The sequence below is a fragment of the Macaca fascicularis genome, chromosome 5 (genome assembly GCF_037993035.2).
Source record: "Macaca fascicularis isolate 582-1 chromosome 5, T2T-MFA8v1.1".
Lineage (NCBI taxonomy): Eukaryota > Metazoa > Chordata > Mammalia > Primates > Cercopithecidae > Macaca > Macaca fascicularis.
Window position 1 is genome coordinate 44068199 of NC_088379.1, and position 17538 is coordinate 44085736.

Here is a 17538-nt window from a genome sequence, read left to right on the forward strand (position 1 = left end):
ACAATGTAAATAAACAATATATGTAACAGACTCATAAACCTGCAGTCCTAGAACCTTCAAACAGGGCTTGGTCAATACTGCTAAGGATATAGAGGCAAATACATTCAAGATAATTTATAGCTAGTTCTTTTAGTTTGCAGTTTCTGCTTTCCTTAGAATTATTCAGACTCTATGCAGATCATTTTTCTAGAAATCCAGGTTTGGTGCTCAATTATGAGACATCAGTTTGAGACAGGGAATTTGGTTTAGTTTAATGGGCTTGCTTAAGGCACTTGTAAGGGATATAACAGACTTAGGTTCTTAAACATGTCTGGCATTAGCTAATATGTTGTTTTTCTCATTAATCCCTGTTAATACATCTAGTGCTTCTGAGTTTTGGTTTTGACATCTGTAATATGCAAAGGTTGAATTCACTCAGTGGTTACCAGTGCCTCACACTCCTCTGGCCTGTAGAACATTGGCCTCTTCTCTCTATCTCCATTTCATTGTATTCCTTTGAACCAAAACTCAGATCCTCAGAACCAAAATCGATTTATTGCTGTAGCTAATGATGACATCATGACCTTATTTCCCAAAGATGTTTCAGAAATATTCATAATGGATACATAAGATTCTAGGTATACCGCTTTTCTTTCAGCTGTCCAAACACACCAAGATCCTTTCAGCATCCAGGGCTGTGTCTGTTTTTTTCTCTCCCTGGAAATGCCCTTCTGCAAATAGCCATCTTCTCCCATCCTTCAGGTCTGCATTAGTTTTCTGGGACTTCCATAAAAAATACCAGAGACTGTGTGGCTTCAACAACAAAAGTTTATTTCCTCACAGTCAAGTGAAAGATCAAGGTGACAGTAGGTTTGGTTTCTGGTGAGGCCTCTCTGTTCAGCTTCTAGACCACTCGTTCTCGCTGTGTCCTCAGCTGGCCTTTTCACCTTGTGCATCCTGCAGGAGACAGAGGGTTCTGATGTCTCTTCCTCTTTTTATAAAACGAATGGTCCGATTGGATTAGGGTACCACCCACCTTTCTGCCCTCATTTAACCTTGATTACCTCCTTATCTCCAAATACAGTGACACTGGGGGTTAAGGCTTCAACATATGAATTTGGGAGAACACAGTTTAGTCAGTAACAAGGTCCCTACTTTCAGCAAGTGCTGCTCTGCACCTTCCACTCTAAATTTAAGCTCTCCTGTTTTTCTCTCATAACACCATGTTAATTTCCTTAATCATCTGTATGTGTATATGCACACACATACGTAATATTTTGTACAATTTATTTACTTGGAGCCTTTTTCTGCCATAAGACTCTAAATATCATAAGGGTAAGAACAAAGCCTACCATATTTACTATTACATTCTCAGCAATTGGCATGAAGTGGCACACAGTGGGCAGTCAATACATACTGTGGTTTGCTCACTATTTATTTAATAAATAAGCACTTTAAAAATCAAGATGCAAAAGAAGAATGATTCCTTGCACTCCCTGAACTCATCTGTGTACTGGCAGTAGTACCGGCACTTTTCAAGCATTATCTTATTTGTTCTTCACAGCCATGTAAGTTATTGCTGCTTTATTTTCCACTTGGTAGTGATAATCATTGTCTGCATTCATAATCCACAAAAGTGGAATTAAAGGGTCAAAAGGTATGAGCATTTTGAAGCTCTCAGAGCATATCATTAAATTGATTTCCACAGAAGCTTGCAATAATTACTGCATGTCTACTTCATCATGCCCTCATAAGGATTAACATTTTTATCTATGCAAGTTTTAGAGGTGAAAATGGTAGAGCATTAATATTTTAATTTGTTAGATTATTTGATAACCAAAGAGTCTGAAGCCAAAGCCCTTTCCTGCTATTCCTACTTATGTCTTGTCTCCCATGCCTATACCCCCTGCTTCTTCATGGGAAGTTGCCAGGAAGCCTGTAAGAATTCTTGGTTTTCTCAGCACCGTTACAGAAAATCTTAATGATGATGATCTTAATTAAAATTGCTCAAGAAATTTATTTTTTTTAGTTGACAACTTCTCTGATAAAATCCTCCAGTAACTTCTAATTACCTTCATGATTAAGCCCAAACTCTTCTTTACCATATCTAAGTCATTACATTTTCTGGCCACCACCTCATTTCCATGGTCATCTCTCCTTCCTCTATTTCATATTTTATAGTCAAACAACACAGAACTGCCCACTTTTTTTGCACACATAATCATTGTCATTTCTTTTTCTCGGCCGAAGATCTCTCCTCTCCTCTGGCTGTATTACTTTTCCCCTCTTTTCTCCTTCTTCTCCTCAGCTTCATATCCTCTGACAAGCTTCCATCTCTATTCAGCATTATTTAAGATATTTTCATGCTATGATTTTTTTCTATGTCACAATATCAACTTCTCTGTAAATACTTACCCATTGACTGGATTGGGTAACCTTCCTCTGCTTCCCAATAGCTCCCTGTGTTAACTGGTGAATTATAATGATATGTCTGTTTATCTCTCCTGAATAAGACAAGAAATCCTTGAAGGCATAGACCAGATCTTCTTCATCTTGTATTCTTAGGAACTAACACAGTGCCAGTGATTATTACATAGTACCAGATATGTAATAAACATGTTTAAATGAATTAATGACTGAGAGAATGAATTATTAACCTTGAGGAGGAAATGCAACATTTTTCCCTGTAAAGTGGATGAAAAAGAAGAAATATTATTAGGTTGGTGCAAAAGTAATTGCGGTTTTTGCCATTAAAAGAAACAGATTCAGTAAAGATTCTATCAGAACAAAAGAAACATCTCTAGATATTCGATATGGAAGAGATTTAACTCAGCATATTAGAGCCCAGGGAAACAAAGATCACAGCGTTGAGCATAAGCAGACTCTGGCTCCTCAGTGTTCCATTTTTCCCCTTGAAATGCAACTGGGCAAGAACTAGGTGAATGCAGCTCAGATGGTGAGCATGATATCACTGCTGAGGAGCCCCAAACGAACGCTTCTGCCTCTTTATGGATTTGTGAGCCAAATGGAGGAACTCCAAATGGAGGAACTCCAAAAATTATGACAGTGAAAAAGATCTGACCTAACTGACCCCATCTTGCTTCTAACCTCCCAAGCTGTCCTTGTTCATTACTGGGCATAGGCCAACTAACTTTCAGAAGAATTTATAGTTTAACTTTGAAACAAAGATAATAACAGCTCTTTTCTGAAACAAATTCCTTTCTTGTCTGGGGTCCAGGCTGCCTTTGTAATATAAACAAATTAGCCATAAGATTACAAATTATGGCTTAGGAGTCATAAAGCCACAGACCACAAGGTTCTGAACCTCCCCAATTGCTCCTGGGAATAACATCACTATTGTAAAACCTAAGATTGATGCTTGAAATATTTTTCAGACCCTGCATTCTGATACACCAGCTGGTGCCACCCAGATTGGCAATCTGGCTCAACCAGTTCTGTGATCCAACCCAGGAACAGAAGACAGCAAGAAGAACACACTTGGACCTCCTATGATTTCATCTCTGACTCAACCAATCAGCACTCCCTACTCCTTGTCCCCTACCCACCAAATTATCCTTTAAAAACCCCAGTCTCCAAATTTTCAGGGAGACTTATTTGAATAATAAAACCCTGGTCTCTCATTCAGTGGGCTCTGTGTGAATCGAACATTTTCTCTATTACAATTCCCCTGTCTTGATAAATTGGCTTTATCTGGGCAGCAGGCAAGGAAAACCTATTGGGGAGTCATAGGGGAAGTAATAGGAGTTGGCAGGTATGGAGTCAAAATGGAGAGAAGTGCCTTAGGCAAGTCCTCTACTGAGGTCTGGGAGGAGGTTCCTGGAAAGTGATGAAGACCCCTTGGGCCTAATAAAAATGCCTCCATGAAAGAGCATGGCTAGTCCTGGGGTGCCTGATTCCTTGACTGCAGTTCCCTCCAGAAAACTACAATGGACTGGCAGTGCAACAAGTCTGGTGTGGGGAGGGCGACTGCCCCCAGGGAGGCCTCTCCACCCTTGCTGTGGTTTAGCCTGAAAGATCACACATAGAATTTGGGAGTTAAGCTGGACTCCTTACAGGGAAACTGCTAGCATTCAAGAGTTTAATTATATGGGTATTGTAGAAAAATGCCAGGATAATCTCAGCTGCCCGTAGCACCAAATTGGAAGGCTGGCAGGAAAACACCCAGAAGGTGGAAAAACCTCGCATTTGCCTTCTGCCAAAACCCATATGTGTGACCCTGCTGCTTATGAGGAATGATGGTTTCTGCTTCTTTTTGGCCTACCCCATATTGCATAAAAGATGTATTGAAATCTTACCTGAAATCCAGCTAGTGGAATTTAAGTAAACATAATCCCCATGGTTCTAGCTCATGTGATATAAAGTAACAGGCAAAAAACGGGAAAAAAAATCTGAGTTGCCCATAAATAAACCAGCACAGTACAGAAGACAATGTATGGGGATAAAGAAGAGGAAATATTTTTGCCAGACAAACTAAATACCATCTAAAATGCAGGAAGCCAACTTGGAAGTTGTGGAATTGGAAATGAGATGGCTAAGAATAGTTCAAATGATTACTTTAAAACTGTGAACAAGTAATTCACAAAAACAATTGATGCTAAGAAACTTATAAAGTGAAAAGCTTAATCTTACTAGTAATCACAGAGATAAAACACACATATATCCGAATTTTACTCACTTAAAGAATTTTAAGTGCTATCAGTGCTACTTTGGTCACTGATCATGTATGGTCTCACATTTGGTGATATAAGCTAGTCAGCATGCCAAGTACAGGAAAAAAACAGTTGTTCTTGTTTCCACTGTCATTGGAATCTATTGTTCTCACTATTTTCAAAATTGATTTGTCAAAGTGCATCAAGAACCTTAAACTGTTATTTTCTTTAGCTCCCAAATTCTATCTTTCAAAACGCATTCTAAATAAAAAGTTAGAGTTGCTGGTCAGTAATAATCTAAATAACCACCAGTAAGGGAAAGTTGAAGATAAATAATAGAGTGTCTAAAAAGAGGAATAACATGGAACCATGAAAAATCAGATGCTGGAAATCAATTCTGCGACATTACCTAAGTGAATTTTATAATATTAAGGGGTATTTTATAAGATAACATGCACATTATTCCTGTTATATGCATAAAAATAAGATTGGGAGGAAAAGCACCAAAAAGCTGATCACCAGTTTCTGTGTAATGGTATTATGGGTGCCTTTTTTCTCTACACTGTTTTTGTTTGTTTGTCTGCTTTTGTGAGTTCTATAATAAATATGTTTTACTTATTGAGTTGCTTTGAAAATTCATTTGACATTTTGGCTTATAAATATGAAATCAAACTCATCTGTACGGTTGCATGATTCAACAGTTGTCCAGCAGCTCCCATCAGACCAAGCAGGGAATTAGGAAACCAAGAGTTTGTTTCAATTTAAGCTGTGTGACGTTTAGCAAAACAAGTTGGCAGAAGGGCCAAAGGCTTAGGGAGTTGAGAGTGTGACACCATGTTATCTGCCCTGGATAGAAACAAAAATTGTATCTGTTAGGATGCGAGACGAACACTGAAGTAAAGTGAAGGAATTGAGGGACTGAGAATCCTAATGCAATTTTTCCTTCGAGATGAAACAACCCTAGGAAACAGAAAAGTCCAGAGTGTAGCTGAGGTATCGAATGCTGCAGTCATGGAGATGCTTGGAAGATGTGATGCAGGACATACAGTCTACATGGTCCTGCAGGTCCTTTGGGATTACTCCAACATTTGAGGAAAGATCAGGACACAATAAGGATCCTAAGTCCTCAATGGATGCAGAGGGGTGCCCTGGAGCAGGTGGTGGCCTGGCCTGAGCAGCACACAGGAAGTGACATGAAGAGATGAGAATTGCAGCACTGTCTCTACACTTGAAGTTCTCAGGGTGTCTTACTTTTAAAATAAATGTTTACAACTTTGATTTTTAACATTTTTAATTATCATCACTTCCTCAGAAATGTGTTCTGATGTAACCAATTTTCCTGTGGTACCTTTATGATTCCTTAGCTTCTGAAGGGGAAGAGGTTACAGTATCAGTTAATTTACTTCCCAGCTATCATTGCAGTGATTAATGACTGGCCATATGGAGAATCTGCTTTTAATTTTTTTTCTCATTAAAATCGTACAAGAAATATTGACAGTACCAATTGCTTCGGAACAGACATTTCAGGTTCAGGAATAGTTGAGAACCATTCTGTGGATGGTTGCTCCAGTGAATAGTTTTCAAATTATATGAAATTGGTTTTTTGTTAAAAGTGCAAAAGTTGTCCTAAAAATGCATTAATTTTATTAACTTGTTTAGAGACTTGGAGTTCTCTTATGACTGAGCCAGCTAGCATTTTGGGAAAGGACAGAAGACAAGACTACCCTCACTGCCTACTGTATACACTGGGCTAGTGCGAAATAATTCTCTATCATTATGATAATCTATCCATCCTCAAGGTGGTAAAATTGAAGCAGGGGCTTCAGTGAAGTCAAATGGGCCTAGAAGTAGTTGTGATGTCAAGGGAGAGGGTTCAAGGGAGAGATAGTAATTCTGGTCAGAGTTCCTATCAGCATTATTTTCTCAAGGTAGACATTATCTGCACGAGATGTCTTCTTCACTGATGTTTCCAGCACCTCCGTTTCCAGCTCCTCTATGTGGAGTCTCATTTCAGCAGAGGAGCCTGAACTTCTTAGAAAGTAGTTCAAGACTTCAAGAGCCAGAAAGCAGAAGCAGCCACTCTGCCTAAAGGTCGGACTCAGAAGTTTCATAATGTCATTTTTAACTATTCTATTAGTCAAATTAGGTACAAGCAGTCGAGATTCAAGAAGGGGAGACGGCCATGAGTACAGAGAGGAAAGGAATTGACGGCACTGGCCATTTTTCCTGAGACATCCTATGAGAAGTGCAGAGAGTTATAAGGGGTATGGAAAAGAAGCTGCAGCAGATTGAGAAAGAGATTAGAAAATGACTTGAATAAAAAGGTCATATGATAGAAAAATAAGCACTACTTTTGGCATCACCCTTCTTTCACTGAGTGTCCATATACATCCTTTCCTATGCTTGATGGTGAAGATATAAAAATGATTCAATATGGGCAATGCTATAAGCTTGCTTGTGTTCCCTGCACCCCAAAATTTATTAAGTTGAAATTCTAACCCTCAGTAACTGAGAATGTGACTTCATTTGGAGATAGGGTCTTTAAAGAGGATAATTGTGGCTCACGCCTGTAATCCCAGCACTTTGGGTGGCTGAAATGGATGGATCACTTGAGGTCAGGGGTTCGAGACAAGCCTGGCAAATATGGTGAAACCCTGTCTCTACTAAAAATATAAAAATTAACCAGGCACAGTGGCAAGTGCCTGTAATCCCAACTACTTGGGAGGCTGAGGCACGAGAATTGCTTGAACCTAGGAAGTGGAGGTTGCAGTGAGTTGAGATCATGCTGCTGCACTCCAGGCCTGGCTAGCGCAAGACTCTGTCTCAAATAAAAATAAAAATAAAATAAAATAAAATAAAGAGGTAAATAAAGTAAAATGATGTCATATGGGCAGATATTATGCATTGCAAGAAGGGGGCCATCCGCAAGCCAGATAGAGAGGCCACAGAAGACGGCAAACCTGCTGACACCTTGATTTTAGACTTCCATCCTCTAGACTTGTGAAACAGTAAATTTCCATTGTTGAAGCCACCCAGTCTGTGGTACTTTGTTACGGAGGTCCCAGCAAGCTGACTGAATACAGTATACTCAAGACACTTAAACTGCATGGATGATGTAGACAAATAAGTAGATTTTTCAATATAGTGTGATAATACCTCCAATAGGGGTAGACACAGGATGCCATGGGAACATAGAAAAAGGACACTATATTCTCTTACTTTAGATTCTTCTTTAAAATAATGTATCATTGCTTTTTCTGATGATGAAATGAGACATTTTACATAAAGCCCTGAAATAATAGGTGTCTATTATATATTGGTTCTTTAGCTCCTTCCTTCAAACCTATTATATACATACATAATATTTTTTTCTCCTTCTACCCATGGAAAGAAAAAAAAGTAGAAAGTCAGATTGGAAGCATATGAAAAACACACCACTGACCCTGGGGACTGTATGCGCACCCAACCGTGAGGCAGAAGCCTCATTTTGGCAGCTCTGGGTCACTTAGGAGTTTTCCACAACAAAAGGGCTACTAATTCTGAAGCCTTATGAAGCTGTGTGTTGGAACCAGGATGGTGGTTCTGAAGACATTTTAAAATATTCTGGATGAGTTCATTCTTCTCAAGTTAAGAGGAATTTTCTCGAGATTAGTTCAAGTTGTGACTGAAAGCAAAAATTAGTAAATAGACCTCATTATTTAAAAATAATTCATGAAAATATAATGTTTAAGCCAATACTAATGGTATTTAAAGGATTTATTTTATCCAAGTTTATCAATGACGAGAGGTTTTTTTTTTTTTTTTTTTTTTTTTTTTTTTTTGAGACGGAGTCTTTGCTCTGTCACCCAGGCTGGGGTGCAGTGGCGCGAACTCGGCTCACTACAAGCTCCGCCTCCTGGGTTTACGCCATTCTCCAACCTCAGCCTCCCGAGTAGCTGGGACTACAGGCGCCCGCCACCTCGCCCGGCTAGTTTTTTTTGTACTTTTTTAGTAGAGACGGGGTTCGAGAGGTTTTTAAAAAAGAATTTTGATGAAAGGAATTTAACTTGGGAAATCTTGCTGGAAGTTGATGTCTAAGATTAAGTTAGCATTAATGCGTATGATTCATCAGGGAGGAGTTATTTACATTTCTGATTTATCATTTTAATTAAGCAATGCTCAGTGATGATCCAGGGCAGATACATAGGGTAAAGGTTATAGGTATGTGAAGTATTAGGCCAGGCTCTATGATTTGCTGCAGAGGGACCAGCCCAGGGTCATATCCAAATAGATAGGAAATAAATGCTTTTGTAGTCAGTGTTGACAAAAATAATGCTAGGAATAAAAATATCCTTGCTCATTCTATATGTTTTTTTGGATTCCCTCCAATAAACTCCCTTGGCAAATAAAGAATATTAAACACAGAAACGAAATGGCACATTGGGGCCTCTCTAAAAAATCGCATTCTAAGCAAATCCCAGAAATTTGAAAGCATTCTGTAAAAGTTCCTCTAATATGCCTTTGACACAAGAACAACCTTGCTTATACTTGTTGGACTGGCTTCTCTCACCCCTGTCAGTTCAATAAATGACCCCTTTGAGGGAAGTTCAGAATAGTTGTTTATCTATAAGTCCCACGCTTTTTATTAAAGAGGGATGAATTCCCAGTGTTCACATTTTAAAATGCAAGACAGATTGCAGCACCTATAGATGATGATTCCACTGGCAACAGGCAGCACCTGAGGATCTGTGTGCCCTGTCACTGGGTCTGTGGGATCCCTCGGACTGCTCTGCCATTGGCTGGTATTCATTGTCATTCCGGCTGCTCTTGCCCTGCATTCTGCCTCAGTGAAATACTCAACACGTTCTTCCTCACATGCTGCTTTCCTTCCAGCAAGGCTCATCTCTGAACCACATTATACACCAGCAAATACCATCTTCAATCTGTCTCACAAGATTTGCAGCTGGGACAAATAATACACAAGTTCTTAATTCCCAGAGTCTGGAAATTATACTCTAGTTACTAAAAATCTCTCCCCAAATTACAGTCAGTTTGAAGTGACATGTTTATGTTGTTCTGTGTGATAAAAATACCTCTACAGTGACAGTTTAGGTGCTAAGTGTTCTGCTTGTGAGTGCTACATACAATATAATAGTTGTGTCTTCTCAGATAATGTAACGAATATCATGTATTTCAACCTTCTCTATTGTGATAACCTAATATGCCCTCCAAAGGTTTGGTGATGCCAGGAGAGGAAATGTTCATTAGTCTACCAGTACCTTAGGAGTTCTTGTACGCAAACAACAGAAGTTGGCTCTAGTTAACATAAAAAGAAATAGGACTTATAAGAAGGATATAGGCTAGATCATAGAATCAACCGTAAAGGAAGAGGTCAGAGCTTGCTAAAAGTGCATGATCTTTTGAGAGACTGGGTAGAGAAGACAGCCCAAGTCTTCAAGTTCAACTCGTTCTACAGATATGGACCCAGCTACATATGCATAATTACTACCACTGCCAGAATCTGCCCTTCAGCTTCAGTGAATATTTCTAACTGCTCCTCTGCCCTTCCATCATTTTATCAGGATTCCAGGTGCTGAACAAAAGGATCAAATTGGCTGATCCTATTTCATATGCCACTAGCTGCCAGAGATCAGAGAGAGGGAATAACTCCCTGCTTTAGGATATGGAAAATGCCTTCAATATAAAATATTCAGATGCTTGACAGCCAAATAATGAAACTTCAACAAAGGACCTTCTCTCAAATTCATAAAATTGTGTTAATATTTCTAGTAATACTTAACAAAAAGTTTAGCTGACTTTGACATGATCTCCCTCACCAGTTGCACCACCATGCCAAAATAATTGTTTTCCATTAAGTCTGTATGTCAATTAAGGTCATCATATTTCACCCATAATTTTATTCATGATATTATGGAAAAGCAAATAGATTTTCCTAAAATCTTATCCCTGAGGATCTATTACAGCTGTGGCAAGTTTCCACTTACTGAGTAATTACTATATGCAGGGCACTGGGCTAGGTAATTTATATGCAGCATCTTATTTAGTCCTCACAAGGCCCTTTCAAACTCTGTATTACTCACTTCATTTTCCATGTAAAGAAAATGAAATTCAAAAATCTACGTAATGGTCTCAAATACAGCAAACTGTTTACAGGCAGAGCCAGGATGATAACCTAGGATTCACTGATTTCTCCTTCCTTCCTGCTTTACTTCTTTCCTTCTTTTCTTCTATGTCAAAGTCTCTGTTTAAGATATTTTCACCATTCTGTATGGCTAATCAGCAGTGTAAAAGACTGTGAATTCTACCTCACACACAAAAAAATCAATTTTTTTCTGAACATATGTATTTGGTCACCATCATCAAGGATTCTCTGTGACATAGACTGGTTGGTTTTTAAATTTTAAAAAATTATTCGATACTTTTACTCAAATATGAAAACCTATTTATAAAGCTATAGACTCTTGACTGTGTCAGAGAAACAGAATAGAAACTACAATGCTCTGAGAACAAGAGGAGCAGGAGCTTGTCAATGTGGGTTTACAGTTGGCATCCCTCACTTGGAGTCAGAGCAGAGTAGAAAAGCATCTGTCATCAAATGTGACAAAGGCCACTGCCCTAGTTAAACTGTTGTGAACTGGGGCACTTGAGTCTGAGTAATTCAGGACTTTTATTTTCAGACCATGTCCCCAATCATTCCTGTTGAAATGAAGGCCATCTCTTGCCACTAAATGTGCCTTTTGCCCTTAGTAATAATCTGCAACTTTCATCCAAACAGTAAAGACAGAAAAATGGAAAATGTTACATTCTCAGATAAAGGAAAAAAAGATATATTTCTCATTGTGCACTCCAAATGTGTTTTCTTTCACTTTCTCATTTGTTCTGTAACAGATTTCACTGACTGCAGATACATTTCACAAAGTATATAATAAATTTAAAAGGAAAATATCTTCATTCCACACAAATCCATACAATGTATACAACTCTTGGAATTGGGGGAGAGAGTGATATTTTGTGAAATTTTTTTACACAAATGCTAACTAGATCTAAATGTGCATCATTCATTTCAATTACAGTTCAGAAAAGAACCCAGGAGTCATACAGGTACCACTATAATCCACTTAGACATTCTGGATTCTTCTATCTTTTTACAGTATATTTTTTGCCTAGGTGAAGCCCATTGGCCCTGTCTAGTATTGGCCAAGATGAAAAAGAAAAGATAAGCCCTAGTAGAATGAACAGTAGACACGTTGCTGCTTAGTTACAGACAGTGTTATGTAGTGATTATGGGCTCTGGAATCAAGCTTCCTTTATTCAAATCCTAGTCGTTGGCTGTGTAACCTTTGCCAAGTGATTTAGCCTCTCTGTAACTCAGTAGCCTCACCTATTAAATGGAGGTGATGATAAGTGCACTTCATAAAATTACAGTGAGGACTAAACATGAGCTAATAAATGTAAAGCATCCAGGCCAGCCCACGGTAAATCCTCAGTAAATATCAAAATTGTGAAAACTTACTGTGTGTATTTTCTCCGTCATGATTCTTCCAAAACATTTGTTAGTTACCAAGCATTCAATTACAGAGATGAACAATAATCTACTTAACAATTGTCATAAAGTTTTAGAATTTTTTTCCAATTTTTCACAGTTATATATTTACCTAATTTTTCAGATTAACCTTAGAATCAATTTGTCAACTTTCTAAAAAAAATGCCTCTTGGATTTTAACTGAGATTATATTAAACATACACATTTATTTGGGGGAGATTTGCTTATGAAGTCCAATCTTCTCATCCAGGGATATAGTTTATCTTTCTGTAAATTTAAGTCTGCTTAAAATAAACCTCTAATGTTTTGTAATTATTTTCATATAAATCATCTGTATTTCTTTGAACATTAATTCTTTGGTGTTTTACAACTCTGTCATTAGGAACTATTAAATATAATTTACTCTTATTTCTTGCTGTTATGGAATATTTAGTAGTTTCTTTATGTCACTTTTAAATATAGAGGTTATAATTTTTCACAGTAAAAAATATCAAACCTTTACTGTGTATGACTGTTTTTATACACAGGAAAACATCAACTTACATGCTGAATTTAGAGCAATTTTTAGTTTTATCTTTTTAAAAGTAAAAGGACTTTCCAAAGAGGAAGAAAAATTAGGTGGCTCATGCCTGTAAGCCCAGCACTTTAGGAGGCCGAGGCGGGTGGATCACGAGGTCAGGAGATCGAGATCATCCTGGCTAATACGGTGAAACCCTGTCTCTACTAAAAATACAAAAAAATCAGCCGGGTGTGGTGGTGGGTGCCTGTAGTCCCAGCTACTTGGGAGGCTGAGGCAGGAGAATGGTGTGAACCAGGGAGGCGGAGCCTGCAGTGAGCCGAGATCACACCACTGCACTCTAGCCTGGGTGACAGAGTGAGACTCTGTCTCAAAAAAAAAAAAAAAAAAAAAGGTCCATAATATAAGTATACTTCTAAGCAAAGGGGTGATTTTACAGAGAAATCATTACGATAAATGGCATTCTTGCTTCACCATGAAGGATCGCAGCCCGAATAGAAAGATCAAGAACTTAAGAAAATTCTGTGCTAATTAATATGTCTATTAATGGGTTATTAGACCATAAAAGTCTAACATTTACTACAATCCTGCCTTCTTTTCCACATACTCCTACCTTAGAATTCTTCTCATACTTCTTTAATTATTTCATATTAATTGATTGCTTATTGTTTATTTTTGTCCACTGCCAATGTATTTCCATTAGGGCTACAACCTTCAGCTGTCTTGTTCACCACAGTGACCAATGTCCAATCACAGTCTCATTCGTTTATGTATTCATTAATTGAATAAACAAATATTAGTCTCCTATTCCTTATCAGGAACTGTTGCATATAGACAAGGTCTTTGACCTCAGAGTGTTTATTTTCTGTGGATTTGGGGGAGGATAGAAAGCAAATAACCAAATAAATAACATAATTTCAAGTAATTATAACAGCTACCGCATAGGGTGGACTGAGCAAATCTGGGTGGATGTACTGTTGGAAAAAAAAAAAAGCCAGTGAAGGCCTCTCTGAGTCGGTAACATATGAACGGAGAAGTGTAACATGAAAGATCTGAGGGGAAAACGTTGCAAGAAGACTGAATTTCTATGAAGATCCTGAGGTGGATAAACTTGGTGGTTTGAGAAGCAGCAATAAAACCAGTGACCAAGAGAGAGAATGGAAGGAGATGATGTCACAAAGTCAAGACACAGTGAGATTGTGCAGGCAAGGCCTTCTTGTGTCACACTTTTCAAACTTAGTTGTGCATGTAAATCATCTGGAATCTGGTTAAAATGCACACTGATTCAGGAAGTCTGGGCCAGGGCCTGAGATTCTGAATTCCTAATAAGCTTCCAAGGGATGCTAATGCTGTTGTTCTGGGGACCACTCTGAAAAGGAATCTTCTGAGTTATAAAAAGGAGGTTGAGTTTTATTGTAAATATGAATAAAAGCCATGAGAGGGCCTTGGGATGACATAATTGCTTTTCATTTTCAAAGGATCGCACTAGTGTGTAGAAAAGCCTGTGGAGGTGAAAGCGTGGAAGCAGAAAGCCAGTTAGGAAACTGCTTCCGTGAGGCAACAGAGGAGGGTGGTTTGGAGTAGTCTGAGCAATGAAGGAGCCCAGGACACACAGTGACGTTTGGGACATGTTTTGATTACATAGTCAAAATAATTGATAGACTAGATGTCGGATGTGAAAGTCAGAGTAATCAAGACTGTCTAGTATTAAATGGACCAGTGAGTGATTTGTGGTTCTTGTAAGGCCAGGTAGGACAGGATAGAAGTCAAGGGTTTGGTTTCAGATATGCTATTATTGAGAATACCGTATTAACGATCAAATAGAAATATTAAGTATAAGTTGTGTACATATGTTAAGAGCTTAGGGAAGAGTATTGAATGTAGATGGAAATTTAGGGGTCATTTGATTTTGAAGTTATCCAATAAAATGAGCTCATCTAGCAAGGGAGAATTAGAGAAGATATTTAAGTCTGAGAAGAAGAGGAAAGCTCAGCCAAGGAGACTGAAAAGAAGCTACTTGTGAGGTAGGAAAATAATTCAAGAACATGTGACACTCTAGAATTTAAGTGAAGAAGTGCTTCAGCATAGTGGCTAATGGAGATTGGGTAATCAAATAAGTACCTGTCAGGGTTCAGATGAAATGAAACTGAGAATTGACCACTGAATGTTGCAAGACATGGGCATTGTTGCTAACTTGACAAAGGTGGTCTTGGTAAATAGGGTGATAAATTATTGCCTAGAATGTAGGAAAGCAAGAATGGGAAATGATAAAGTAGAAGCAGAGACAATAGAAAACTCCTTCAAGAATTTTTGCAATAAAAAAAGAGAATGAGCCATAACTGGAGAAAGATGTAAAATCAAAGGAGTTTTATTTTAAGATAAGAGTTATTGAAACATGTTCATGTGCTGACATAAATGATAGGTGATGAGAAAATATGGATTATGCAGGTGGAGGGGCTGGCTGTGGAGAGAAGAGAGAGATGAGAAGAAAATAAGAGTATATATGGGTAAAGGTGCATGTAAGTTGAGCAAGAAGAAAGTGGGAAGATAAGCACTTTTCTTCTAGATGATTCTGTTTTGCAATAAAATAAGAATAAACAAACAGTAGAACATGAGGAAGGAGTGTTGGGGATTTGAGCGGTGAAAAATTTGTGTGATATATTCATCTCAGATAGCATGGAGGCAAATTTAAGAGAATGTAGTGGGATTCAAGGGTAGTACTGAGGGACCATTTAAGGCATGGTAATACTATAAATATGAAGTGGGATTTCTTCTAGTAACATTCACCTACTTAGGGAGAAAATGGCAAGGTTGCTGAGGATACATGCAAGAAAGAAATTATAGTAATGAGCCATGGCATCTAAACCAAGTAAGAAGGAAGTGAGGGCTTGAAAAAGCGGTGAGTCAATGCATTATTTAAATGAGACTGAAGAATAGTTATTAAGGTAAGTGAATTGAGAGGCAAGAGGTTCTTTGATTCTTTAGGTAAGTAAAACCCTGTATAACATACCCCTGAACTCTCCAAAGGTGCAGAACAGTGGAACTGTAGCCACAGGCACACAGCTTGAGCTGTCATGAAAGTTTCTGAAAAGGCTTACTAGAGATTTCCTTTTAGTACACATATGATTTTATTTACTTATGTTTCTCAGAAATACATCTATTGAGAAAGGCAGGGTTGATCAGTACAGCAACTGTATCCCTTTTTATTTTAAGTATTTTGAAATGTTTTAATGCACCAAACTCAAAAGCAAAACATCATTCAAATCAATGGGCTATTAGAGCACCACCCTTAAGTGCTGCTTTGTCTCTCTGCTTATTACTCTTTCAAAAGCAATAAAACAAAAATCATATCATCAAATTTGAATGTTAATTTATTTCCAAAATAATCTGGACAGCAAGCAAATAGAGTCTTGAAATGCTGTCTCATACATTCTTTAGAAAATTGTTAGGAGGGCAAAAAGTCCATAAAGTAAGGCACAAGGGTAGGCAACAAGAAGCTGCTGTCCTTCCATGTGCAAGGCTGCAATGAAGATCTTGGAAGCTGAGAGACTACACCAGCCAATGATGACCAGCGATGATACGGTTCCAAAGGTGCCCCTGCAGCAAAGACAAAGAGATGATTGCCTGTGCCAGTAGAAAAGAGACCATTGAGTTAAAGCTGCCTCTGAAATATCCTTGGTACAATATTTATAACTACTTTTTCCAGTGGTAAAATGAAAATCATGAAATATATGAACAAAAGCCCTTGACGAGTTAGGCATTTTTTAGTCAAATTCATTACAGAGGCTAAATATTTTATATTTCTGTTAAACCTGAATTAGAAAAAACAGTAGAAGTCACCTGCAGTCACTCTCCTCTCATCTGTCAATATTCAAATCCTAACTCCTAAAATTCTCTTAAATACAGCATTGAGAGCCTTCACATCCTTATAGCTATAGACTTCCTTTCCCCTACTTGTCTCAAAAATTGGCCAATGGTATGGGAGAAGGATGGACAGAGTTACATTCCAGTGAGGTGCCTAATTCCCGCTACTTTCAGATCTACTTCTCAGGTTTTTGTCGGACATCACAAAAAGTCTGACACAGCTCAAGTAAGGAGCACATGGGACAGGAAAGCACGTATGTGTGTGGCTTCCCACTTCATCCTTGAAGTTCCATTTTGTATATTTTTAGAATGTTGAAATAGATTTGTTCACCTGGTATCTTCAAAAAGTAACTGTGGAGGCAAGTGAGCAAATAAGATAGTCAAGTCGGGTCACTTGGAGTATAATAAGGCAGGAAAGGTGGTCAAGAGTGAATTTCCTTTCTTATGTGCTAAACAGAATGCATTATTTAGAAAAATAAGACATGAGAGCTGGGAGAAATCTCAGGAGATGTCTACTGCCCGGTTTTAAAGCAATAAAATGATGACAAAAATTGCATGGTGAAGTGGACAACAGGTCAAGATCTCTCCTATCATAGTACTCTTTTCACCACCAAACTAAACTGCCTTACTTGATCTTGGTTTGACTCTGAAGTTGGGAATTGTGTTTATTATTTATGAAAATGACAGAAATATCTACTTCTAATAATTGAACGAAAGCAAAACAAGTGAAAAGCTCTATAGTATGGCTTCTAATGCCTCAGACTATTAATAAACCAAACATATTTTAAAAACACCAAATAAGTACTACATTTATTGATTTAAGTAATACCTATTAGAGATAATTTCTAGAGTTGTTTAATGTACTGTATTCTTAGTAATGGTCTTGAGTTGCACATACTAATTGCCTAAATTAAGGAAGAAAAAAAAATATTGACTGAGCATGTATGTTATAAAATTCTCCAACA

General features: G+C 37.9%; 1 protein-coding gene and 1 long non-coding RNA gene across 4 annotated transcripts in view; both read right to left on the reverse strand.

The window, feature by feature from the left end:
• Nucleotides 1-789: 789 nt before the first annotated feature.
• On the reverse strand, nucleotides 790-5495 carry LOC135970909 (uncharacterized). The gene is made up of 2 exons (XR_010586803.2): nucleotides 2395-5495; nucleotides 790-936 (listed from the first exon to the last, which is right to left on the reverse strand). It is a non-coding gene; the product is annotated as an uncharacterized lncRNA (long non-coding RNA).
• A 10562-nt stretch (nucleotides 5496-16057) lies between these two features.
• Nucleotides 16058-17538, reverse strand: part of YIPF7 (Yip1 domain family member 7) — a 54661-nt gene continuing 53180 nt past the window's right edge. For all 3 annotated transcript variants that reach the window (XM_065544959.2, XM_074040937.1, XM_074040936.1), the window contains one exon: nucleotides 16058-16306. In XM_065544959.2, coding sequence (XP_065401031.1) covers nucleotides 16144-16306 — 163 coding nt within the window. In that variant the 3' untranslated portion in view covers nucleotides 16058-16143. The remainder of the gene's footprint in view (nucleotides 16307-17538) is intronic.